Source organism: Mesoplodon mirus, assembly GCF_964341445.2.
Source record: "Mesoplodon mirus genome assembly, chromosome: 5".
Lineage (NCBI taxonomy): Eukaryota > Metazoa > Chordata > Mammalia > Artiodactyla > Ziphiidae > Mesoplodon > Mesoplodon mirus.
In genome coordinates, this window is record NC_138980.1 from 92,333,488 (window position 1) to 92,356,743 (window position 23,256).

General features: G+C 36.6%; 1 protein-coding gene across 12 annotated transcripts in view; it reads left to right on the forward strand.

Moving 5' to 3' along the window:
* APC (APC regulator of WNT signaling pathway) overlaps positions 1 to 23,256 on the forward strand; it is a 144,335-nt gene that overhangs the window by 77,306 nt on the left and 43,773 nt on the right. For all 12 annotated transcript variants that reach the window (XM_082621898.1, XM_082621901.1, XM_082621904.1 and 9 more), the window contains 2 exons: positions 2,742 to 2,855; positions 12,407 to 12,490. In XM_082621898.1, the coding sequence (XP_082478024.1) occupies positions 2,742 to 2,855; positions 12,407 to 12,490 (198 nt within the window). The remainder of the gene's footprint in view (positions 1 to 2,741; positions 2,856 to 12,406; positions 12,491 to 23,256) is intronic.

The following is a 23,256-nucleotide window of genomic DNA, read 5'->3' on the forward strand; positions in this document are numbered from 1 at the left end:
ATAATTTAATTCTGTCAGCCTCTTCCTCCCCACCCAGCCTCTCCATGTCAACTGTTTCATTCATGGGATAGCACATGTAAGAACATTTCTGAAATACATTAATAATTTTAAACAAGACTATATTTTAACTGTTATCCATAAATTTTAAAATAATTTTTAAAAAGGGAAAAAATAGGCTAATTAAAATATATCTTCCGCTCTTAGCTTAAATTTTTCATTTTCTTTTCTTTTCTTTGGTCCTGCCACACAGCTCGTGGGATCTTAGTTCCCCAACCAGGGATTGAACCTGGGTCCCCTGCAGTGGAAGCGTGGAGCCCTAACCACTGGACCGCCAGGGAACTCCCTTTCATTTTCTAATAGCACTTTTGAGAGAGCATAATAAACAAAAGGCAAAAGTGCAAAGAAGGAAAACCTTTTTCAAAACACATAGTCAGTTTCCTGACTGGAGTGGGCATTGCCTGGTGGGAGCTAGAACTAGAAGCTTAAGTGCTCAGCCTCCTAGAACAGTCATCCAGGATTGTGAGAGGGAACAAATCTCCCATCCTGACGATGTCTTAACGTCTTTTCAGGAGTTAAGGAGACACCACTAGTGAAAGAACAGTTCATGGAGAGTTCTTGGCACATGAGGATTAGGAACTCAGGAGGGTTTGGTGGGATTTTTACTCTTAAAAATAGTAAAGCATTGTTTTGCATACAAAATTTAGAGTCCAACTGTCTGCATGCAGTCGTGTATGTGACAATTCAAGATCGATTGGTTAATATCTGAAACAAAGATTGTCAAATCATTCATTCCCATGTTAATTTACTAAATAGCCAATCACATTTATTTAAGAGGATATGTAATAGTATGAGTGTGTTTCGTGTTTGGTAATTGCAATCATTGTTGGTTTTGTTGTGGTCTTCCATTTACAAAGCTTGGTGTCAGTTTATTTATCTCTTGTAAAAATAAAATACAGTGTGTATGTGTGGAAAAGAGGATATGTAAGATGTTATGGACCATTTGGCAACATTAGCGAATGTAAATTGCTTCCATTTCATAAATATTTTTTAATTTCACAAAACTTTGCTTTTATATTGGGAAGCCAAGTTAACACTCTCATATGGAAATACTTATTAAGATACTAGGTATTGCTTAAAACATCAGATCTAAACTGCATTATTATAACATACTGTGTCACGTTCAACGTTTGTGCAGGGGGGTTGGGGAAGTGGAGGACAAATGAGTGTAGTTACAACTGGCTCACTGGGAATTAGAAATAACATGCAGACTATTTCATCTGTGTTGCAACCCGTAATGTGGGTATGCCTATAGGAATACATTCTGCTTATGTCATCTGTATATTGCAAAGGAAATGGGTGAGAGCTCCTCTGATTTATCTGACAACACAATTTGGGATCCTTAGGCCTACAGAATGCTATTCTGAGTCAGACGTGTGCACATGCAGCTTTTTTTTGGGGGGGGGTCTTAGTTCCCTGACCAGGGATCAAACCCAGGCCCTCAGCAATGAAAGTGCAGAGTCCTAACCTCTGGACCACCAGGAAATTCCACACATGCAGCTTTTTATTGGGCATATAGAGCATGAAAAATCTACAGCACTTCCTTACTCTCGTCATGGCCCATTATAACTCTGTTACCTATCATTTTGTCTAATCGTATTTTTAGCCTTTATCACCTCTTGGAGCATGTCTTTGCAAGTTTATTTACCTTGTCCTTTTCATCCTTTTTTATGCCTAGCAGTTACCACAGTACCTGGAATTTTAGTTAAAGGGCAAATAAAATTTTGAATGAATTAACACCCACTCTGTGAAGTACTTTTTTTGGTTTGTTTCAACTTGGGTTCACATTTGGATTTTTACCAAAAAGTTTGCGTTGTCCCACAATTAATGATTATATTATATAAAAGCTTTTTCTTATTCCATTTTCTTCTTTTTACAAATGGGAAAGTTCTCTCTGTTTAGTCTACATGTATACAACAGTCCATACCTAAAATTGAGGTATAAACTTAAGGATGATGGACCTGATTCTTGATTATTCTATGTTGTCCACATTACTATTCTAGTTTTTAATAATTCAAAGTACTACTTCTTCAGAGCAGAAGGATTATAAGGTGACTGAAGATAGGCTTACCCTAACTGGACCGATTATATATTTTATTTTATTTATAAAACTTATTTATTTATGGCTGCATTGGGTCTTCGTTGCTGCACGCAGGCTTTCTCTAGTTCTGGCGAGCAGGGGCTACTCTTTCGTGCGCAGGCTTCTCGTTGTGGTGGCTTCTCTTGTTGCAGAGCACGGGCTCTAGGCGCGCAGGCTTCAGTAGTTGTGTCACACAGGCTCAGTAGTTGTGGCACACAGGCTTAGTTGCTCTGCAGCATGTGGGATCTTCCTGGACCAAGGCTCAAACCCATGTCCCCTGCATTGGCAGGCAGATTCTTAACCACTGTGCCACCAGGGAAGTCCCCAATTATATATTTTAAATGAAAGTGTACAATTTAATTAAAGCTGTTTGTGACTATGGAGCAATAAAAGTGTTTCAACTCTGCATTTCACATCAGAGACCCAGTCTGAGCCTAGCACTGATAATCAAGTTTTAGGACTCTTTGGAGTAAAAAATAATTCTCTCATACACAGTAACTTACATATTTGATTATTCATTTTCTTTATTGGTACTTATATGCTTTTTTATTTTTACTGATAAACACACAAGATATTAACATTTCCATTTTATTTGTGGTTTTAGTTTTCCTTACAGACAGATATGACCAGAAGGCAATTGGAATATGAAGCAAGGCAAATCAGAGTTGCAATGGAAGAACAACTGGGTACTTGCCAGGATATGGAAAAACGTGCACAGGTAACTTATTTATTATTAAACTGTGAAACAGCACTAGCTAGAGATCTATTAAGAATCTAATCAATTACAGCTCTTGTTACCATTGATTAAATTTTATTATTACAGATAAGTTAAAGTCTGTCTTTACTTTGACACTAGTTCAAAATAAATAATTTACCATGACCCTGATACCAAAACCAGACAAAGATGTCACAAAAAAAGAAAACTACAGACCAATATCACTGATGAACATACATGCTAAACTCCTCAACAAAATACTAGCAAACAGAATCCAAGAGCACATTAAAAGTATCATACACCATGGTCAAGTGGGGTTTATCCCAGGAATGCAAGGATTCTTCAATATACGCAAATCAATCAACGTGATACACCGTATTAACAAATTGAAGGAGAAAAACCATATGATCATCTCAATAGATGCAGAAAAAGCTTTTGACAAAATTCAACACCCATTTATGATAAAAACCCTCCAGAAAGTAGGCATAGAGGGAACTTACCTCAACATAATAAAGGCCATATATGACAAACCCACAGCCAACATCGTCCTCAATGGTGAAAAACTGAAACCACTTCCACTAAGATCAGGAACAAGACAAGGCTGCCCACTCTCACCACTATTATTCAACCTAGTTTTGGAAGTTTTAGCCACAGCAGTCAGAGAAGAAAAAGAAATAAAAGGAATCCAAATCAGAAAAGAAGAAGTAAAGCTGTCACTGTTTGCAGATGACATGATACTATACATAGAGAATCCTAAAGATGCTACCAGAAAACTACTAGAGCTAATCAATGAATTTGTTAAAGTAGCGGGATACAAAATTAATGCACAGAAATCTCTTGCATTCCTATACACTAATGATGAAAAATCTGAAAGTGAAATTAAGAACACACTCCCATTTACCACTGTAACAAAAAGAATAAAATACCTAGGAATAAACCTCCCTAAGGAGACAAAAGACCTGTATGCAGAAAATTATGACACTGATGAAAGAAATTAAAGATGGTACAAACAGATGGAGAGATATACCATGTTCTTGGATTGGAGTAATCAACATTGTGAAAATGAGTATACTACCCACAGCAATCTGCAGATTCAGTGCAATCCCTATCAAACTACCACTGGCATTTTTCACAGAACTAGAACAAAAAAATTTCACAATGTGTATGGAAACACAAAAGACCCTGAATAGCCAAAGCAATTTTGAGAAAGAAAAACAGAGCTGGAGGAATCAGGCTCCTAGACTTCAGACTATACTACAAAGCTACAGTAATTAAGATGGTATGGTCCTGGCACAGAAACAGAAATATAGATCAGTGGAACAGGATAGAAAGCCCAGAGTTAAACCCATGCACATATGGTCACCTTATCTTTGATAAAGGAGGCAAGAATATACAGTGGAGAAAAGACAGCCTCTTCAATAAGTGGTGCTGGGAAAACTGGACAGCTACATGTAAAAGAATGAAATTAGAACACTCCCTAACACCGTACACAAAAATTAACTCAAAATTGATTAAAGACCTAAAAGTGAAGCCAGACACTATCAAACTCTTAGAGGAAAACATAAGGAGAACACTCTATGACATAAATCACAGCAAGATCCTTTTTGACCCACCCACGTCCTAGAGAAATGGAAATAAAAACAAAAATAAACAAATGGGACCTAATGAAACTTAAAAGCTTTTGCACAGCAAAGGGAACCATAAACAAGATGAAAAGACAACCCTCAGAGTGGGAGAAAATATTTGCAAATGAAGCAACTGACAAAGGATTAATCTCCCAAGATTTACAAGCAGGTCATGCAGCTCAATAACAAAAAAACAACCCAATCCAAAAATGGGCAGAAGACCTAAATAGACATTTCTCCAAAGAAGATATATAGATTGCCAACAAACACATGAAAGAATGAGCAACATCATTAGAGAAATGCAAATCAAAACTACAATGCGATATCATCTCACACCAGTCAGAATGGCATTATCAAAAAATCTACAAACAATAAATGCTGGAGAGGCTGTGGGGAAAAGGGAACCCTCTTGCACTGTTGGTGGGAATGTAAATTCATACAGCTACTATGGAGAACAATATGGAGGTTCCTTAAAAAACTAAAAATGGAACTATCATATGACCCAGCAATCCCACTGCTGGGCATATACCCTGAGAAAACCATAATTCAAAAAGAGTCATGTACCACAGTGTTCACTGCAGCTCTATTTACAATAGCCAGGACATGGAAGCAACCTAAGTGTCCATCATCGGATGAATGGATAAAGAAGATGTGGCACATACATACAATGGAATATTACTCAGCCATAAAAAGAAACGAAATTGAGTTATTTGTAGTGAGGTGGATGGACCTAGAGTCTGTCCTACAGAGGGAAGTAAGTCAGAAAGAGAAAAACAAATACCATATGCTAACACACATATATGGAATAAAAAAAGTTCTGAAGAATCTAGGGGCAAGATGGGAATAAAGACACAGACCTACTGGAGAATGGACTTGAGGATATGGGGAGGGGGAAGGGTAACCTGGGACAAAGAGAGTGGCATGGACATATATACACTACCAAATGTAAAATAGATAGCTCGTGGGAAGCAGCCGCATAGCACAGGGAGATCAGCTCGGTGCTTTGTTACCACCTAGAGGGGTGGGATAGGGAAGGTGGGAGGGAGACGCAAGAGGGAGGAGATATGGGGATATATGTATATGTATAGCTGATTCACTTTGTTATAAAGCAGAAACTGACACACCATTGTAAAGCAATTATACTCCAATAAAAACGTTAAAAAAAAAAAAAAAGAATTTACCATGGCTGCTGGGCAACATAACCAGTGTTCACATAATTCTGCCTTCATATTTAATTTCCCTGATACTGTTCTGCTATGCCTTGGAATTATGAGGGAAGAAGAATTAGATGCTGATCTTCTGGTAGCTGATAGCTAGCTTCTGTTAGCTATTTGTTAGTAATTGTCCACAGTACATCTTTCCCTCCTAACTCTCTGCTTGAGTGACTCAACATGTAAGACTAGAATGGCCAGCTAATGAACATAGGGAAGTGGATCCCAGGAAGACCTGAAGCCATGAGAAAAAAATGTGGGATCTCATTTGCAAGGAGAAAGGATGGATAAAAATTCCAAATAAAATAAGAATAGAGTAAAAGTTTTTTAAGAAATAATTATGTATCAGAAACCAGAAGCCAACTTTATATTAACTTGAATAGAGAAATAATAAGATTATTACCATTGCACTCATTAATATGGTTGGGTGCTTGCTGTCATCACTATTATTTAACTGTGTTTGGAGGTCCACTAATTCAGTTAGAAAGAAAATAAGTTGTTTAAATACTACACTATTTTCCAACTAGAAGGGAAGAGACCAAATAATTGTCATTTGTAAATTATATGGTTGTTTGCCTAGAAAAGCCATAGAGGAGAGTCAAAAAATATTTCAGCTAATGAGAGAATTGAGTAAGGTGGCTGGAGTTAAGGTACATTACAAAAATTAGTAGGTTTTCTCTAGTAGCAATAGCTACCACTTGGAAATGGAAGATAGGGTAGGAGGACCTGTTTACAATAACAGGACACTTTAAAATACCTGGAACATACCCACATGAAGAAAAGTATAAAATTGCTAAAGGCCGCAAAATGTGGCCTTAAAAATAGAGCCTATGCTGCTGTCTGTATTGTATATGGGATATCTGGTTGAAGTGCCCCTACATAGCTGACCCCAGGGAATCGCAGAAGAGGGGCGGACCCAGATGGTAAGGGTCGTGCAGGGTATGGAGGGGTGGAGCGTATGATCAGGCCACCCAAGTCGGCTGTTGTCTTGCTCTCTGTACATCCCCTGCTCGACCAGTGCCTGCTTCACCTGCACCCCACTCACATGACTGACCTTCCTGCACGCTTGCCCCAGGCCCCAGCTGGTGATTGTTCTAATCAATGGGGCAGTGAGGAACGTCCCCCTCTGCTAGTTTCTTCTGGCTTCCCTGGTAACTAATGCGCCCGCCTGAGGTAATTCTCCCTATAACTAGCAAATCTCCCCTTCCACCGGGAGGGAAACCCACTGCCATGTCCTGCCCGCTGTCTGCCGCACATGGTGGGGTGTCACTCCAGGACCTTGCTTCAGGTGTGTAAGATCCCCCATCCATTAAACCATTGATGTCTCTGTTGCTGAAAAAAATAAATAAATAAGGAAGCCTAGGTGAGAAGACTTTAATATCCTAAAAATGCCTTTCTTTAAAAAGTCTTTAAAAAATACAATTCTTAAATTTTTTTTGGAGCCCGGAAAAATGATTCTAAAGTTTGCAAAGTAAAAATTTCCAAAAGTATTTAAGAAAATTATGAGTGAGGATTTACCTTACCATTTGTTAAAACTTACTGTAAAGGTGTTGTAGTAATCACAGTATGATAGCACAGGTATAGACGTAGGCAAATAGAACAGAATAGAGACTAGAAAAAGATATAAGAAGATATGGAATCTTTTAATGATAAAAGTTATAAATTTGGGGGGAAATGGTAAATAACTCAATAAACGCATAGGTATAACCAGGAACCTGTTTGGTAGAAGAGAAATTGAATTAGATCCCTAACTCACATCTTGTACATGAACAATTATAGGTGGATTAAATATCTAAATGTAAAAAATAAACATAAAATTAATAGAAGAAAATATAGAACAAGAGAGATCTTAATTAAGAATGGAAACTCAAAAGCAATAAAGGTGGGGTGGGGAACAGGATTTATTTCATAAAAATTTAAAACATTCATCCTGCAGAAAATAAACTAAGGGAAAATATTTGTACACGTAGGGGAAAAGGTTAATATCCCTGTACTATAAGAATTCCTACAAACAATAAGAAAAAGACAACACTTTTTTTTTTTTTTTTTTTTTTTGTGGTACGCGGGCCTCTCACTGCTGGGGCCTCTCCCGTTGCGGAGCCCAGGCTCCGGACGCACAGGCTCAGCAGCCATGGCTCATGGGCCTAGCCACTCCGCGGCATGTGGGATCTTCCTGGACCGGGGCACGAACCCGTGTCCCCTGCATCAGCAGGCGGACTCTCAACCACTGCACCACCAGGGAAGCCCGACAACTCTTTTTTTATATGGGTAAAGGATGTAATCATTCAATTTATTGAAAATGTAAGTGACCAGTAAAACATACGAATGACTGAGGAACAATTTAGGGAAAGTTGAAACAAAATCCACTCTTGCCCATGCGTGTGTGTTAGTCTCTATCTCTGTTAACAGTTTTGTTATTTATTTATTTTCTCCATTATTTGATCAACACATATTTGCACCTAGTATGGTCATGCCTGCTCTCCTCTATGTGTAATTTTTCACTGTTAAAACAACTCTGATAAACATATTTATTCATATCCTGTAAACACGCGCAACAGTTTCTCTAGGTCAAGAGTCTTTTTCTTAAAGGGCTATATGGTAAATGTTTTAAACTTTGTGGCCATATGGTCTCTGTCGTAACTACTCAGCTCTGCCTTTGTAGCAAGAAGGCAACCATAGATGACAATATATAAGCAGATGGGCATGGCTGTCTTTCAGTAAAACTTAATTCATAAATACAGATGGCTAGCAAGCCCTAATTTACTGACCTCTGCTCTTAGGTATATACCTAAAAGCGTAATTGCTGGTCATAAGGTATGAGTGTTTTGAATAGTGTGTTCCAAATTGCACTCAAAATGATTTTATCAGTTTACATTTCTCCTAGTCGTATGTGAGAATTCCCGTTTCTTTTACCTGATTTTTTCAGCAATTGTGAGTCACATTTTATAATTAACAATCAATGGGCATTTGAAACATTATCTTGTCATTTAGTTTGTACTTCCATGAGTACTACTGAAGCTGATTATCTTTTCATGTATTTATTAGATTTTCGTTTTGTCGTTTTTCCATATCCTTTGCCCATTTTCTATTATGTTAAATGTCTTATTCTTATGTATTTGAGAGAGATTTTAATATCCTCTAGATACCAATCTGTTATACATAATGTATATCACAGCACCTCCCTGCCAAATATGTTACCTACTTTAGCTTCATGATAACAAAAATTAGTTTTTGTTATAAAGCTAAATTAATTGTATTGCCATATTTGTGCTTTCTTTGACCTATTTATACATCTTTTCCTATCCTTAAAGATATCCTTGTATTTTTTTTTAATAGTTTTAATGTTTTATTTTTACAATTAGGTCTTTAATTCATCTCAAATTTGCTATTATATGTTTTGGAGGTAGGAATCTAATTATATATATATATATATGTATATACACACACACATATGATTTTCATATCAGTGTATATATAATTATTTAATATATATTATATGCAATATAATTTTGATTATTTAATAAATATATATTATTATGTAATATATAATTAATTATGTATACATACATATACATAACACAGAGACACACAGATCGATGCATATTTATGTTGTTAACTAAATTTCCCATTATCACTTACTGGATGTGCCACTGTTTCCCCATGGATTGGTAATGCTGTCTCTGGCATCTGAGAAGTTTGCATTTGCTGGATATTTGTAGACTCTGTTCGATTAGTCTGTTTTAGCTTCTCTGTCCCTGCGCTGATAACCACATTTGTTTTATTTGCTATGGCTTTATTAATCTTGGTACCTAGTAGGGTGAGCCCTTCTTATTTTTGTTTGTAAAAATGTGTTTATATTCTGTTTTGTTACTCATCTAATTCAAGGAAAAGCTTTATGGGCTTTTGATTAGAATTACATTGAATTTATAATTAATTTGAGGAGAATTTATATCTTTACAATATAAAGATTGGTTCTTGGTTGAAAGGGTGACTCTGGAGCCAGTCCTCCTGGGTTCTAATTCCCTACCTGTCACTTATCAGCACTGTGATCTTGGGTAAACTCTGTCTCAGTTTTCCCATTGGTAGAATACAAATAATGATTCCCTGTAAAATGTGAGGATTAAATGAGTTAATATATGTAAAACACTTGGAATCCAGCAAACAGAAAACACTCAGGAAATATTAGGTATTGTTATTAATTTTTTATCTCTCCGTTCATTTAGGTCTTATTTTATGTCCTTCGAAAAAGTTTTGTAGTATTCTTCATAAAACTCTTACACATCTTTTTTTTACATTTATTCCTAGATATCTTACAGTTTTTGTTGCATTGTGAATGGGATTTTCTTTAATTACGTTACTAAATTTGATTTGTTATGTGTCCAGCAGTCTTCCTGAACTCTTTTAGTAGATTGTCTCAGTAGTTTAGGATTTTCTTGGATTTTCCATTCAAACTGTTATTTTGTTTGCAAGTAATGACAATTTTGTCTTTTCCAGTCATTTTTTTCTTTGTATTAAATAAGAACTCTAATACATCTTTGAATAAAAAGCAGTGATAATTGGTCTTCTTCATCTTCTCTTGGCTCTAAAAGGAATCCTTCTGAAATTTCACCATTAAGTATGTTGTTTACTCAAGGTTTTTGATACCATTTATCAAGTTAAGGAATTTACCTTCTATTCCTAATTTGTTGAGAGTTGTCCTGAATTCATATTGAACTGTATTACTATATTATTTTTTAAATCAGTTTTGCAAAAGTAATACCATCTCCATATGGCAGAACAAGTAAGCATTTTTCGTTAAACATAATTTCATAAATATTCAAGATTGTCATATAGAGAATGGAAAGAAATACTGCTGGCTTCTTCCATTTTCATGTTGAGTAACAGAAGCACAAAGGTTGTTGTGTCAGAAATCACCAAGGTGCAGACTTGACTTCAGGATTTAGTGACCTAATAGCAATACAGAAATGTAGTTCTGTGGAGAGGAGTATTAGATATGATTTCCTTTTTTCATCCTCTGAATATTGAAAATTTTGACTTAGGACTTTATTGGTGAAGGGGAGCTAGTTACATAGAGAGAGGAGAACAATAATTACAACAATATTACAAAGCCACTAATTGTATGTAGTTTCATTGCTTATGTAATGTCAGGAAATATGTACCATCTGATGTAGAGGTGATCACTCATCTTTGCAGTCTCTTTAGAAAGCTACCAAAAGCACAGGTATTTCTTCTTCAGCATGTTTTCATGATGAAAATTGGATGTGGTAAAATTTCTTAAAGAATATTATTTACCTTAGGTTCACTATTTTCAGAATTATGATATAGGATCAGCACAGTTGTAGTGTTACAAAGGAAGGAAAGAAGGGAGGGAGGGAGGAAGGAAGGATTCTTTTTTGGTGAGCGCAACTTTTTTGAGCTTTTCTGTGTTTGTTTATTGTAACATTGGAAAATAGCAACAATAAGCATTTTTACTATGGCAATAAAATCGTAAGGACATTGTATTTAAGCAAAATTAGATATGCTCAAAGGGTAAGTTTTGTATGTAAGTTTTATAACTATATATATAGTTAAAGCTGTTTGTTACAGTACTTTTATTATTTATCTATTGAGGTATACATGCTCAGAAATCTTTTATTGATGGGTGCATAATCATAAAAATTTGGAAATGACTCCATCTAGCTTCTAACACTTTTTTCCCCATTGAAACAATTACTCTTTTTTTTTTTTTTTTTGCGGTATGCGGGCCTCTCACTGTTGTGGCCTCTCCCGTTGCAGAGCATAGGCTCTGGACGCGCAGGCTCAGCCGTCATGGCTCACGGGCCTAGCCACTCCGCGGCATGTGGGATCTTCCTGGACCGGGGCATGAACCCGTGTCCCCTGCATCGGCAGGCAGACTCTCAACCACTGCGCCACCAGGGAAGCCCAACAATTACTCTTATAATACAATTTTTTTATACCAATATTAGGATGTTAACTATAGAATTATTACAGAAGATGTTACAACATTGGCAGTACTTGTTTTTAAAACATATACTTGAAAACACTTTTCCCACATTTTTTTCAGTTCCACATTGTTTGATCTGTAGTTACTGCTTTGTGTTCACTTGAAGGTCTCAGGATATGGGCAGAGCAGTAGCTCTTACCATCATTGTGTTCTTAGTGTTGGGAATAAAAATAATGTTTAGCTGCAGTAGGTATTTGGAAAAGCTAAATCTGAAAGGTACCACTGACTTATAATAAGAATAACTTTGGGGAAGATTATTCTTACTGTTTAAAGCCTGATGTTTATTAAAACAAATCAGCTGCTCTTTCCCTTTACAGGTATACCATGCTTTGTATAAATCCATTACACTGTACTGACAACTGGATTAATATAGAAGATTAAATTCAGATGTAATTTTCTCTTTGTTGAAGTAGTTTTTGAGACTAGCTTTTAAATACCAATTTCACACTATATACATCATACAATTTGATATATGACTTGTATTTCTACAGTTTTCTTAAGTAGATCTAGAGATCTGTTGTATAAAGTTAGATTTATTAAAAATTTGAACTGATCCTAATATGTCATCAGTGTATGAATATATATACATATCTAATTCTTATATAAGAGTGATTTGGTATAACCCTAAGCTGTTAAATGGTAACCATAGTATGGTTATTTAAACTAATGTTTTTAATAAAAATAGATCTAATTTGGTTACTTATTTTATTTTAGCGAAGAATAACCAGAATTCAACAAATAGAGAAGGACATACTTCGTATACGACAGCTTTTACAGTCCCAAGCAACAGAAGCAGAGGTTAGTAAATTGTCTCTTTTGTTTGCAGACATAAATATAGGTCGTTATTCTAAGAAGAGGAAATAGGTATAATTAATGTGGCATCATTGAAATAGGTGTTCTTCTAAAGAAATGAGACACTTAATAAGTTTATAAGTTTTTTCATTAAATTAAATAGATTTCAAAAACCTTTACTACTTTGGTTTCTTCATAACTTTAATGCAGTTAAAATTTATAGAGCCATAAATACAGATACCTTACTTCAGTTATCTGTTTTCATATAATCAGATAACTAACTTAATTTGGCTACTAACAATTTGTAAATAAGCTATCTCTTTGTATGTAATCCATAGTAAGAATTGATCATACACATATATCTATGCTTACTCTATAAACTCCATTAAAATGACAGTAAAAGGATAAAATTAAAAATCACAAATACCAGGGGAGGTGACATCAATAAAATTTGGGGAGCTGGAAAGCAGATAAACAAATTACTCTTCTAGTTTATGGTAGAGAGTTGACCCCTGAGTCAGCAGTAGGAAGTCAGGAAGCAACCCATTTTACACTGTGGAGTCCTACAAGGTTCCAGAATTGGTTACACCTGGATGTGCTACCTCTGGATGTGGGGATTAAGAAAGAGGTTAAAAGCAAGAGGATGACTGAAAGTTTAAGAAGCCGGTGGAGCCTCCAGAACCTCTCTTCAACTCTGCATGGCTAAGTGACTGCTACTTTCCAGGCTCAGCAAAAGCTGAGAGATTTATTCTGGAAAAGGTAAAAGAAAGGGTCTTTGGATAAGGGTAATCCTAGTATAGTTGAAGTTGGGAGGGAGGTATCACACTAAAAACTGAAGTAAGTGAAAATTTCCTTACTGAATGCTGAAACCCTCATTGGCATCCAGGTTTATAATGCAGGCAAGTTTCTAGAAGCAACTTCTCTAAGAAATGTGACTAACCCAGGAAGAGAGACCTAAAGGTACTGACACTGGAGGATTTCTCAATAAAACATCCCAGCTAGACCACCCTACTGGATGGCTACAGCTGACAGACTCCATCCTTTAGGCATAGAGCTTCATAGGCAGTCCATTCCTAAATATGGCTAGACAGCTAAAGACCACCAGACATTTTAAGAAAGTTTCTAATAAAAAAGATTTAATGGAAATAAAGACTATGCAAGAAGAAGAAAACTTAAGAAAAATAGAACTAACATTAATATTCTCAAGATAAAAGATAATGCATCCATAAAGTGAGAAAATGATGGTATACAAAAGGAACATTCAGAGAATTTAAAAAACAGGTCTTGGGAATTAAAATTGTAATAGTAGAAATGAAAAACTCAACAAAAAGGTTAAAAGATAAATTTCTCAGAAAATAGCACAAAGGAATAATGCAATGGAAAATAGAAAAGATAAGAAAGTCAGAGAATCATTCTAGGAGGGTTCAATATCCAAATTAAAAGGGGGTTCCAGAAAGAGAATGGAGAAACTAGAGGAAGGAAATCATAAAAATAAATTAAAATTCCCCAGAACTGAAGGGCATAGTTTTCCAAATAAAATGGTCTCTCCAGCATCCAGTGCCACAGATGAAAATCCCACACTAGGCACATCATGATGAAATTTCATCTCACTGGGAATAAAGAGAAAATCTTAAAACCTTGTAGAGAAGGAGAAGAAAACAAATTTCACACAAAGAAGCAGGAATACAAATGTCTTTAGGTGTATAAACAGCACACTGGAAGCTGGGAAGTAGAGTAACAATTTCTTAAAACTTCTGAAAGATTATTTTCAGCTATGTTCCCACACCAGTTCTCTGACACCACTAGCTGTCCTACAGTTCAAGTCAGTTCTGACACTGCCCAGACTTAGTGTGGACCCTACATTTAAGGGTAAAGTCATTCACAAGACTGCCTTCACTTCAGGTACCAGGCAAGTTTCGGGTGTCCCAAACCATCTGCACTCTGCCCAGCTTGTTGTAAATTCTACCCAAGTGCGTGTATTACACTACAGTTCAATTCTGACATTAACTACTTGGTGGGAGCCTAGACCTTACAGGTTAAGGGCAGAGCCCTTCACAAGACTACTCCCACTTCCGATGCCAAGCCTCCCATACTTCTACAAATTTGGGGTATCCTACAACAGCCTTTAGGTTTGATAATTCACTTCAGTGACTCAGAACTCAGTAAAAGTTCTACACTTATGATTACAGTTTTATTATAAAGGATGCAGATCAGGAACAGCCGAGTGAGACACATAAGGCAGGACCTAGAGAAGGTGAGGGTGGAGGATGCAGAGCTTCCATGATCTCTCACTCTCCCAGGACATCTTTGTGTTCACCAACCAGGAAGCTGCATTGAGCTTCAGTGTCCAGAGTTTTTATTGGGGTTTCATTATGTAGGCATGCTTGATTAAACAAGTGGCTACATGATTGAACTCAGTTTCCAGCACCCTTCCCATCCCTGGAGGTCAATCTTGACTAGTTCAACCCTCTAGTCACATGGTTGGCATTTCAGGTGACCAGCACCCATCCTGAAGCTATCTAGGGATCCCCCATGGGTCACCTCATCTGCATGGCAAACTCAAGAAATTCCAAGGGTTTTAGAAGCTCTGTGCAAAGAACAAAGGGACAAAGACCAGATATATATATTTTTTATTATACCACACGAGCCTATAAATTTATCTCTAGTCAACTGCCTATTAAATTTGAGAGTAGAATGCATTTTCAGATAATCAAAAATATGTATTTCTCTATACTGTTTTCTGGAAGCTATTAGCGGATATAGTTAAAATGAGAAGGTAAAGCAAGACAAATGAAGATTTGGGATCCAAGACATAAAGAATACAATACAAGAGAAAGACATGAAAGACTCCCCAGAATGAAGATGAAGGGAGATTCTGAGACTAATGATACAGAAAGTAACGAGTCCCTATTGGCACAGTTGAGAATATTCTGGGAGAGATGAGTCTAAGAAGATGAAATCAGTAGACTACTTAATGTTTTTGAATTTATTGAAAGGAAAAGAAATTTACACAGTAGGAGAGAAACTGTGAGGGTGTCATAAGTACACAGAACACCAAATAAACAAAACAAAAAAAAGATACTCTTACTCAGTGGACAACAAGAAGTTGTAAAGGAAAGAATCATAGTATACCACCTGTCACTCATGACTATAATTTAATAGTCAAATAATGCAAATAGGGAACAATTTATCTAACTATAAAATGTAAATTGGACAAATAGAGGAACAGGATGAGTATGCTGTGTTAAGGGTGGAATATTTATAAAAGAGAAATCAGTCCCTGTCTTACATAATAGGAAATCAATAAATGAGGCATTAAACTAAGAAAAGCAGAACCTAGCAACACAAGCAGGTTATTTAGAGATAGAGAAGTGAGTTCCAAAAAAAAAAAAAAATCCTCTGAAGGAGATGAAAATGTTTGCCTTAAGATAACAGGAAATGGGACAGAGCAAGCAAGTGTGAAAGATCACTGTTCATTGTCACAAGGCTTTAGAACTAATGATTATTTCAACTGCGTGTAACTATGATAAAAATAAAACATTTAAAAGAGCCAAGGCCATCATTTAGAAGATATTTATACTTATCTTCCTCTATAATCTGGATTGGCTTAATAATTATACCTTGATAATGATGATTAGTAAAGAACTTAAGAGAAGCTTAGAGAAAGCAAAAACGTTGGTAGCAGTATATCCTAGGAAAAGTCATGTTTAATATACTATCAGTGAGTAACAAGAAGACCAAGCAGTGGAAGTAAGAGGAAGGTACTATCTCAGTGGAACACAAATACTGTATATTTATCCATGCTAGAAACTGAATGTTACTGAGGCTTGTGCGTATTGGTCAGCTCTGCTGCTGAAATTTGGTTTTGATCACCATATAGAAGGATGGGGGTGTAAAAGACCATCCCCTCACCTATCTGTTTATAGCCAACGAATATGGGCACTTCTCACCTTGTTTATAGGTAAATAATAAGAAAACCTACATGGGGCTTAAGTGAACTATTGCTGAATAAGTTTCAGAGAAGCATGTGGGAGGCTCAGAGAAAATAAATTTTCAGGAAATTATTTGCTTCTTTAGTCAACTGCAGGAAGACCTGTCTCTGTGCAACAGGAGCAAAAGAAAAGCTGAATAAAAATCCACATTGAACAATAAACAACAGAATCTTTGCTAGGAAAAATTGGCTCAGTATTTGGGGACAGATTTGAGACACATCAATGGAAAGTTTCTAATGTGCAGCCAGATTCAGACTCACATTCCAGATCATGAGGAAAGAAGAGACTGCAAAGACTGAAACATCAGCATAGTGCTGTTTTCTAAATATAATTCCTAAAAACACAAGCATTTATTGATATTTTTAAATGTTTATGATATACAAAATAGTGCGTGCACTTTGATCCCATTTTTTTTAAAGATATACACAAACATAGTGTATCAGAAATAATATGAAAAGGCAGATAACCATTCTTAATACCTCCTCGTTTTTCTGGTTTGACCAGTTTTGGAATTTTTTTTATACTAACTATGTACAGTTTTTATAATGAGAGAAAACTTTGTATACAAAACAAATTTGTCATGTCCTGTCATGGCCAGCACATATTTTCCACTCATGGAAAATTTGATCAAATAATGAACAGTTCTGTTTTGAGCCAAAAACAGTGCAGGGAAGACAACTTTTTCTAATGTTAAAAGTACAATTTTTGGAAGTGTAGAGTCCTTTTTAAGACTATTTTCATCCATGCTTGTCTTTAAATATCTTTGGATTCAGTACATCTAAATATGAAATATGTAGAAACGTGTATTTCCTAAATAGGCAGTTTAAGTACAGCGTAATAGTCATATTGCTAAAAGTAGTTTAACCTGGCTGTCCTAAGTCAATATAAACCAAATATTTGTAATATAAAGAATAAGTGTCCTTTTTGCAATGTTGACTCTTAAGGACTTCAAAAAAAACCCGCAAAAATCCAGTTTCTCTTTGCTTCTTTTTCAGTGTCATTGGCATTACTGTATGTGGCATTCTGGTTATTATGACCCCTTTTGGCTTTCCAGTGTAGTTTATCTGTGTTTTGGTGTTTTTTGTTTGTTTTTTTAATACAACAGGTTCTTATTAATCATCAATTTATACACATCAGTGTATACATGTCAATCCCAATCGCCCAATTCATCACACCACCACCACCACCCCCTGCCGCTTTCCCCCCTTGGTGTTCATACGTTTGTTCTCTACATCTCTGTCTCTATTTCTCCCCTGCAAACCGGTTCATCTGTACCATTTTTCTAGGTTCCACATATATGCATTAATATACGATATTTGTTTTATTCTTTCTGACTGACTTCACTCTGTATGACAGTCTCTAGATCCACCCACGTCTCTACAAATGACCCAATTTCGTTCCTTTTTATGGCTGAGTAATACTCCATTGTATATATGTACCACATCTTCTTTATCCATTCGTCTGTAGATGGGTATTTAGGTTGCTTCCATGACCTGGCTATTGTAAATAGTGCTGCAGTGAACATTGGGGTGCTTGTGTCTTTTTGAATTATGGTTTTCTCTGGGTATATGCCCAGTAGTGGGATTGCTGGGTCATATGGTAATTCTCTTTTTAGTTTTTTAAGGAACCTCCATATTGTTCTCCATAGTGGCTGTATCAATTTACATTCCCACCAACAGTGCAAGAGGGTTCCCTTTTCTCCACACCCTCTCCAGCACTTGTTCGTAGATTTTCTGATGATGCCCATTCTAACCAGTGTGAGATGATACCTCATTGTAGTTTTGATTTGCATTTCTCTAATAATTAATGATGTTGAGCAGCTTTTCATGTACTTCTTGGCCATTTGTATGTCTTCTTTGGAGAAATGTCTGTTTAGGTCTTCTGCCCATTTTGGGATTGGGTTGTTTGTTTTTTTTAATATTGAGCTGCATGAGCTGTTTATATATTTTGGAGATTAATCCTTTGTCCGTTGATTCGTTTGCAAATATTTTCTCCCATTCTGAGGGTTGTCTTTTTGTCTTGTTTATAGTTTCCTTTGCTGTGCAAAAGGTTTTAAGTTTCACTAGGGCCCCTTTGTTTATTTTTGTTTTTATTTCTATTACTCTAGGAGGTGGATCAAAAAAGATCTTGCTGCGATTTATGTCAAAGAGTGTTCTTCCTTTGTTTTCCTCTAAGAATTTTATAGTGTCCGGTCTTACGTTTAGGTCTCTAATCCATTTTGAGTTTATTTTTGTGTATGGTGTTAGGGAGTGTTTTAATTTTATTCTTTTACATGTAGTTGTCTGGTTTTCCCAGCACCACTTGTTGAAGAGACTGTCTTTTCTCCATTGTATATCCTTGCCTCCTTTGTCATAGATTAATTGACCGTAGGTGCATGGGTTTATCTCTGGGCTTTCTATCTTGTTCCATTGATCTGTATTTCTATTTTTGTGCCAGTACCATATTGTCTTGATTACTGTAGCTTTGTAGTATAGTCTGAAGTCAGGGAGTCTGATTCCTCCAGCTCCATTTTTTCCCCTCAAGACTGCTTTGGCTATTCGGGGTCTTTTGTGTCTTCATAAAAATTTTAAGATTTTTTTGTTCTAGTTTTGTAAAAAATGCCATCAGTAATTTGATAGGGATTACAATGAATCTGTAGATTGCTTTGGGTAGTATAGTCATTCTCACAATATTGATTCTTCTAATCCAAGGACATGGTATATCTCTCCATCTGTTGGTATCATCTTTAATTCCTTTCATCAGTGTCTTATAGTTCTCTGCATACAGGCCTTTTGTCTCCCTAGGTAGGTTTATTCCTAGGTATTTTCTTCTTTTTGTTGCAATGGTAAATGGGAGTGTTTCCTTCATTTCTCTTTCAGATTTTTCATCATTAGTGTATAGGAATGCAAGAGGTTTCTGTGCATTAGTTTTGTATCCTGCAACTTTACCAAATTCATTGATTAGCTCTAGTAGTTTTCTGGCAGCATCTTTAATATTCTCTATGTATAGTATCATGTCATCTGGAAACAGTGACAGCTTTAATTCTTCTTTTCCAATTTGTATTCCTTTTATTTTTCTTCACTGATTGCCATGGCTAGGACTTGCAAAACTATGTTGAATAATAGTGGTGAGAGTGGACATCCTTGTCTTCTTCCTGATCTTAGAGGAAATGCTTTCAATTTTTCACCATTGAGAATGATGTTGGCTGTGGGTTTGTCTTATACGGCCTTTATTATGTTCAGGTAGGTTCCCTCTATGCCCACTTTCTGGAGAGTTTTTATCATAAATGGGTGTTCAATCTTGTCAGAAGCTTTTTCTGCATCTATTGAGATGATCATATGGTTTTTATTCTTCAGTTTGTTAACATGGTGTATCACATTGATTGATTTGCATATATTGAAGAATCCTTGCATCCCTGGGATAAATCCCACTTGATCATGGTGTATGATCCTTTTAATGTGTTGTTGGATTCTGTTTGCTAGTATTTTGTTGAGGATTTTTGCATCTATATTCATCAGTGATATTGGTCTGTAATTTTCTTTTTTTTGTAGTATCTTTGTCTGGGTTTGGTATTAGGGTGATGGTGGCCTCACAGAATGAGTTTCGGAGTGTTCCTTCCTCTGCAATCTTTTGGAAGAGTTTGAGAAGGATAGGTGTTAGCTTTTCTCTAAATGTTTGATAGAATTCACCTGTAAAGCCATCTGGTCTTGGACTTTTGTTTGTTGGAAGATTTTCAGTCACAGTTTCAATTTCATTACTTGTGATTGGTCTGTTCATATTTTCTACTTCTTCCTGGTTCAGTCTTGGAATGTTATACCTTTCTAAGAATTTGTCCATTTCTTCCAGGTTGTCCATTTTATTGGCATAGAGTTGCCTGCAGTAGTCTCTTAGGATGCTTTGTATTTCTGTGGTGTCTGTTGTAACTTCTCCTTTTTCATTTCAAATTTTATTGATTTGAGTCCTCTCCCTCTTTTTCTTGAAGAGTCTGGCTAATGGTTTATCAATTTTGTTTATTTTCTCACAGAACCAGCTTTTAGTTTTATTGATCTTTGCTATTGTTTTCCTTGTTTCTATTTCATTTATTTCTGCTCTGATCTTTATGATTTCTTTCCTTCTACTAACTTTGGGTTTTGTTTGTTCTTCTTTCTCTAGTTCCTTTAGGTGTAAGGTTAGATTGTATATTTCAGATTTTTCTTGTTTCTTTAGGTAGGCTTGTATAGCTATAAACTTCCTTCTTCGAACTGCTTTTGCTGCATCCCATAGGTTTTGGATCATCGTGTTTTCATTGTCATTTGTCTCTAGGTATTTTTTGATTTCCTCTTTAATTTCTTCAGTGATCTCTTGGTTATTTAGTAACGTATTGTTTAGCCTCCATGTGTTTGTGTTTCCTTCATTATATTCCCTGTAATTGATTTCTAATCTCATAATGTTGTGGTCAGAAAAGATGCTTGATATGATTTTAATTTTCTTAAATTTACTGGGCTTGATTTGTGACCCAAGATGTGATCTATCCTGGAGAATGTTCCATGCGCACCTGGGAAGAAAGTGTAATCTGCTGTTTTTGGATGGAATGTCCTATACATATCAATTAAATCTATCTGGTCTTTTGTGTCAGTTAAAGCTCGTGTTTCCTTATGAATTTTCTGTTTGGTTGATCTGTCCGTCGGTGTAGATGAGGTGTTAAAAGTCCCCCACTATTATTGTGTTACTGTCGATTTCCTCTTTTATAGCTGTTAGCAGTTGCCTTATATTTTGAGGTGCTCCTATGTTGGGTGCATATGTATTTATAATTGTTATATCTTCTTCTTGGATTGATCCCTTGATCATTATGTAGTATCCTTGCTTGTCGCTTGTAACATTCTTTATTTTAAAGTCTATTTTATCTGATATGAGTATTGCTTCTCCAGCTTTCTTTTGATTTCCATTTGCGTGAAATATCTTTTTCCATCCCCTCACTTTCAATCTGTGTGTGTCCTAGGTCTGAAGTGAGTCTCTTGTAGACAGTATATATATGGGTCTTGTTTTTGTATCCATTCAGCGAGCCTGTCTTTTGGTTGGAGCATTTAATCCATTCATGTTTAAGGTAATTATTGATATGTATGTTCCTATGACCATTTTCTTAATTGTTTTGGATTTGTTTTTGTAGGTCCTTTTCCTCTCTTGTGTTTCCCACTTAGAGAAGTTCCTTTAGCATTTGTTGTAGAGCTGACTTGGTGATGCTGAATTCTTAGCTTTTCCTTGCCCGTAAAGCTTTTGATTTCTCCATCGAATCTGACTGAGATCCTTGCTGGGTAGAGTAACCTTGGTTTTAGGTTCTTCCCTTTCATCACTTTAAGTATATCATGCTACTCCCTTCTGGCTTGTAGAGTTTCTCCTGAGAAATCAGCTGTTAACCTTATGGGAGTTCCCTTGTATGTTATTTGTCATTTTTCTCTTGTTGCTTTCAGTAATTTTTCTTTGTCTTTAATTTTTGCCAGTTTGATTACTATGTGTCTCGGCGTGTTTCTCCTTGGGTTTATCCTGCCTGGGACTCTCTGCGCTTCCTGGACTTGGGTGGCTATTTCCTTTCCCATGTTAGGGAAGTTTTCGACTATAATCTCTTCAAATATTTTTCAGGTCCTTTCTCTCTCTCTTCTTCTGGGACCCCTATAATGTGAATGATGTTGTGTTCAATGTTGTCCCAGAGGTCTCTTAGGCTGTCTTCATTTCTTTTCATTCTTTTTTCTTTATTCTGTTCCGCAGCAGTGAATTCCACCATTCTGTCTTCCGGATCACTTATCTGTTTTTCTGCCTTAGTTATTCTGCTATTGATTCCTTCTAGTGTATTTTTCATTTCAGTTATTGTATTGTTCATCTCTGTTTGTTTGTTCTTTAATTCTTCTAGATCTTTGTTAAACATTTCTGGCATCTTCTCGATTTTTGCCTCCATTCTTTTCCTGAGGTCCTGGATCATCTTCACTATCATCATTCTGAATTCTTTTTCTGGAAGATTGCCTATCTCCACTTTCTTTAGTTGTTTTTCTGGGTTTTTTTTTTTTTTTTTTTTTCTTTTGCGTTACGCGGGCCTCTCACTGCTGTGGCCTCTCCCGCTGCGGAGCACAGGCTCCGGACGCGCAGGCTCAACGGCCATGGCTCACGGGCCCAGCGGCTCCGCGGCATGTGGGATCTTCCCGGACCGGGGCGCGAACCCGCGTCCCCCGCATCGGCAGGCGGACTCTCAACCACTGCACCACCAGGGAAGCCCATTTTCTGGGGTTTTATCTTGTTCTTTCATCTGGTACATAGCCCTCTGCCTTTTCATCTTGTCTGTCTTTCTGTGGATGTGGTTTTTGTTCCACAGGCTGCAGAATTGTAGTTCTTCTTGCTTCTGCTGTCTGCCCTCTGGTGGATGAGGCTATCTAAGAGGCTTGTGCAACTGTGTTTTTTTTTTCCTTGATTGAACTAAACTACACTCTATTTTTTAAATTGTTTTTAAAGAGGCAGCTTTTGTTTTTATTGAGCAGCACTGTGTTTATTTTTTTTAATTTATTTATTTATTCATTTTTGGCTGCATTGGGTCTTTGTTGCTGCACGCGGGCTTTCTCTAGCAGCGGCGAGCAGGGGCTACTCTTTGTTGTGGTGCATCAGCTTCTCATTGCAGTGGCTTCTCTTGTTGTGGAGCACGGGGTCTAGGTGCACGGGCTTCAGTAGTTGTGGCTCGCAAGCTCTAGAGAGCAGGCTCAGTAGTTATGGCATGTGGGCTTAGTTCCGTGGCATGTAGGATCTTCCCGGACCAGGACTCGAACCCCTGTCCCCTGTGTT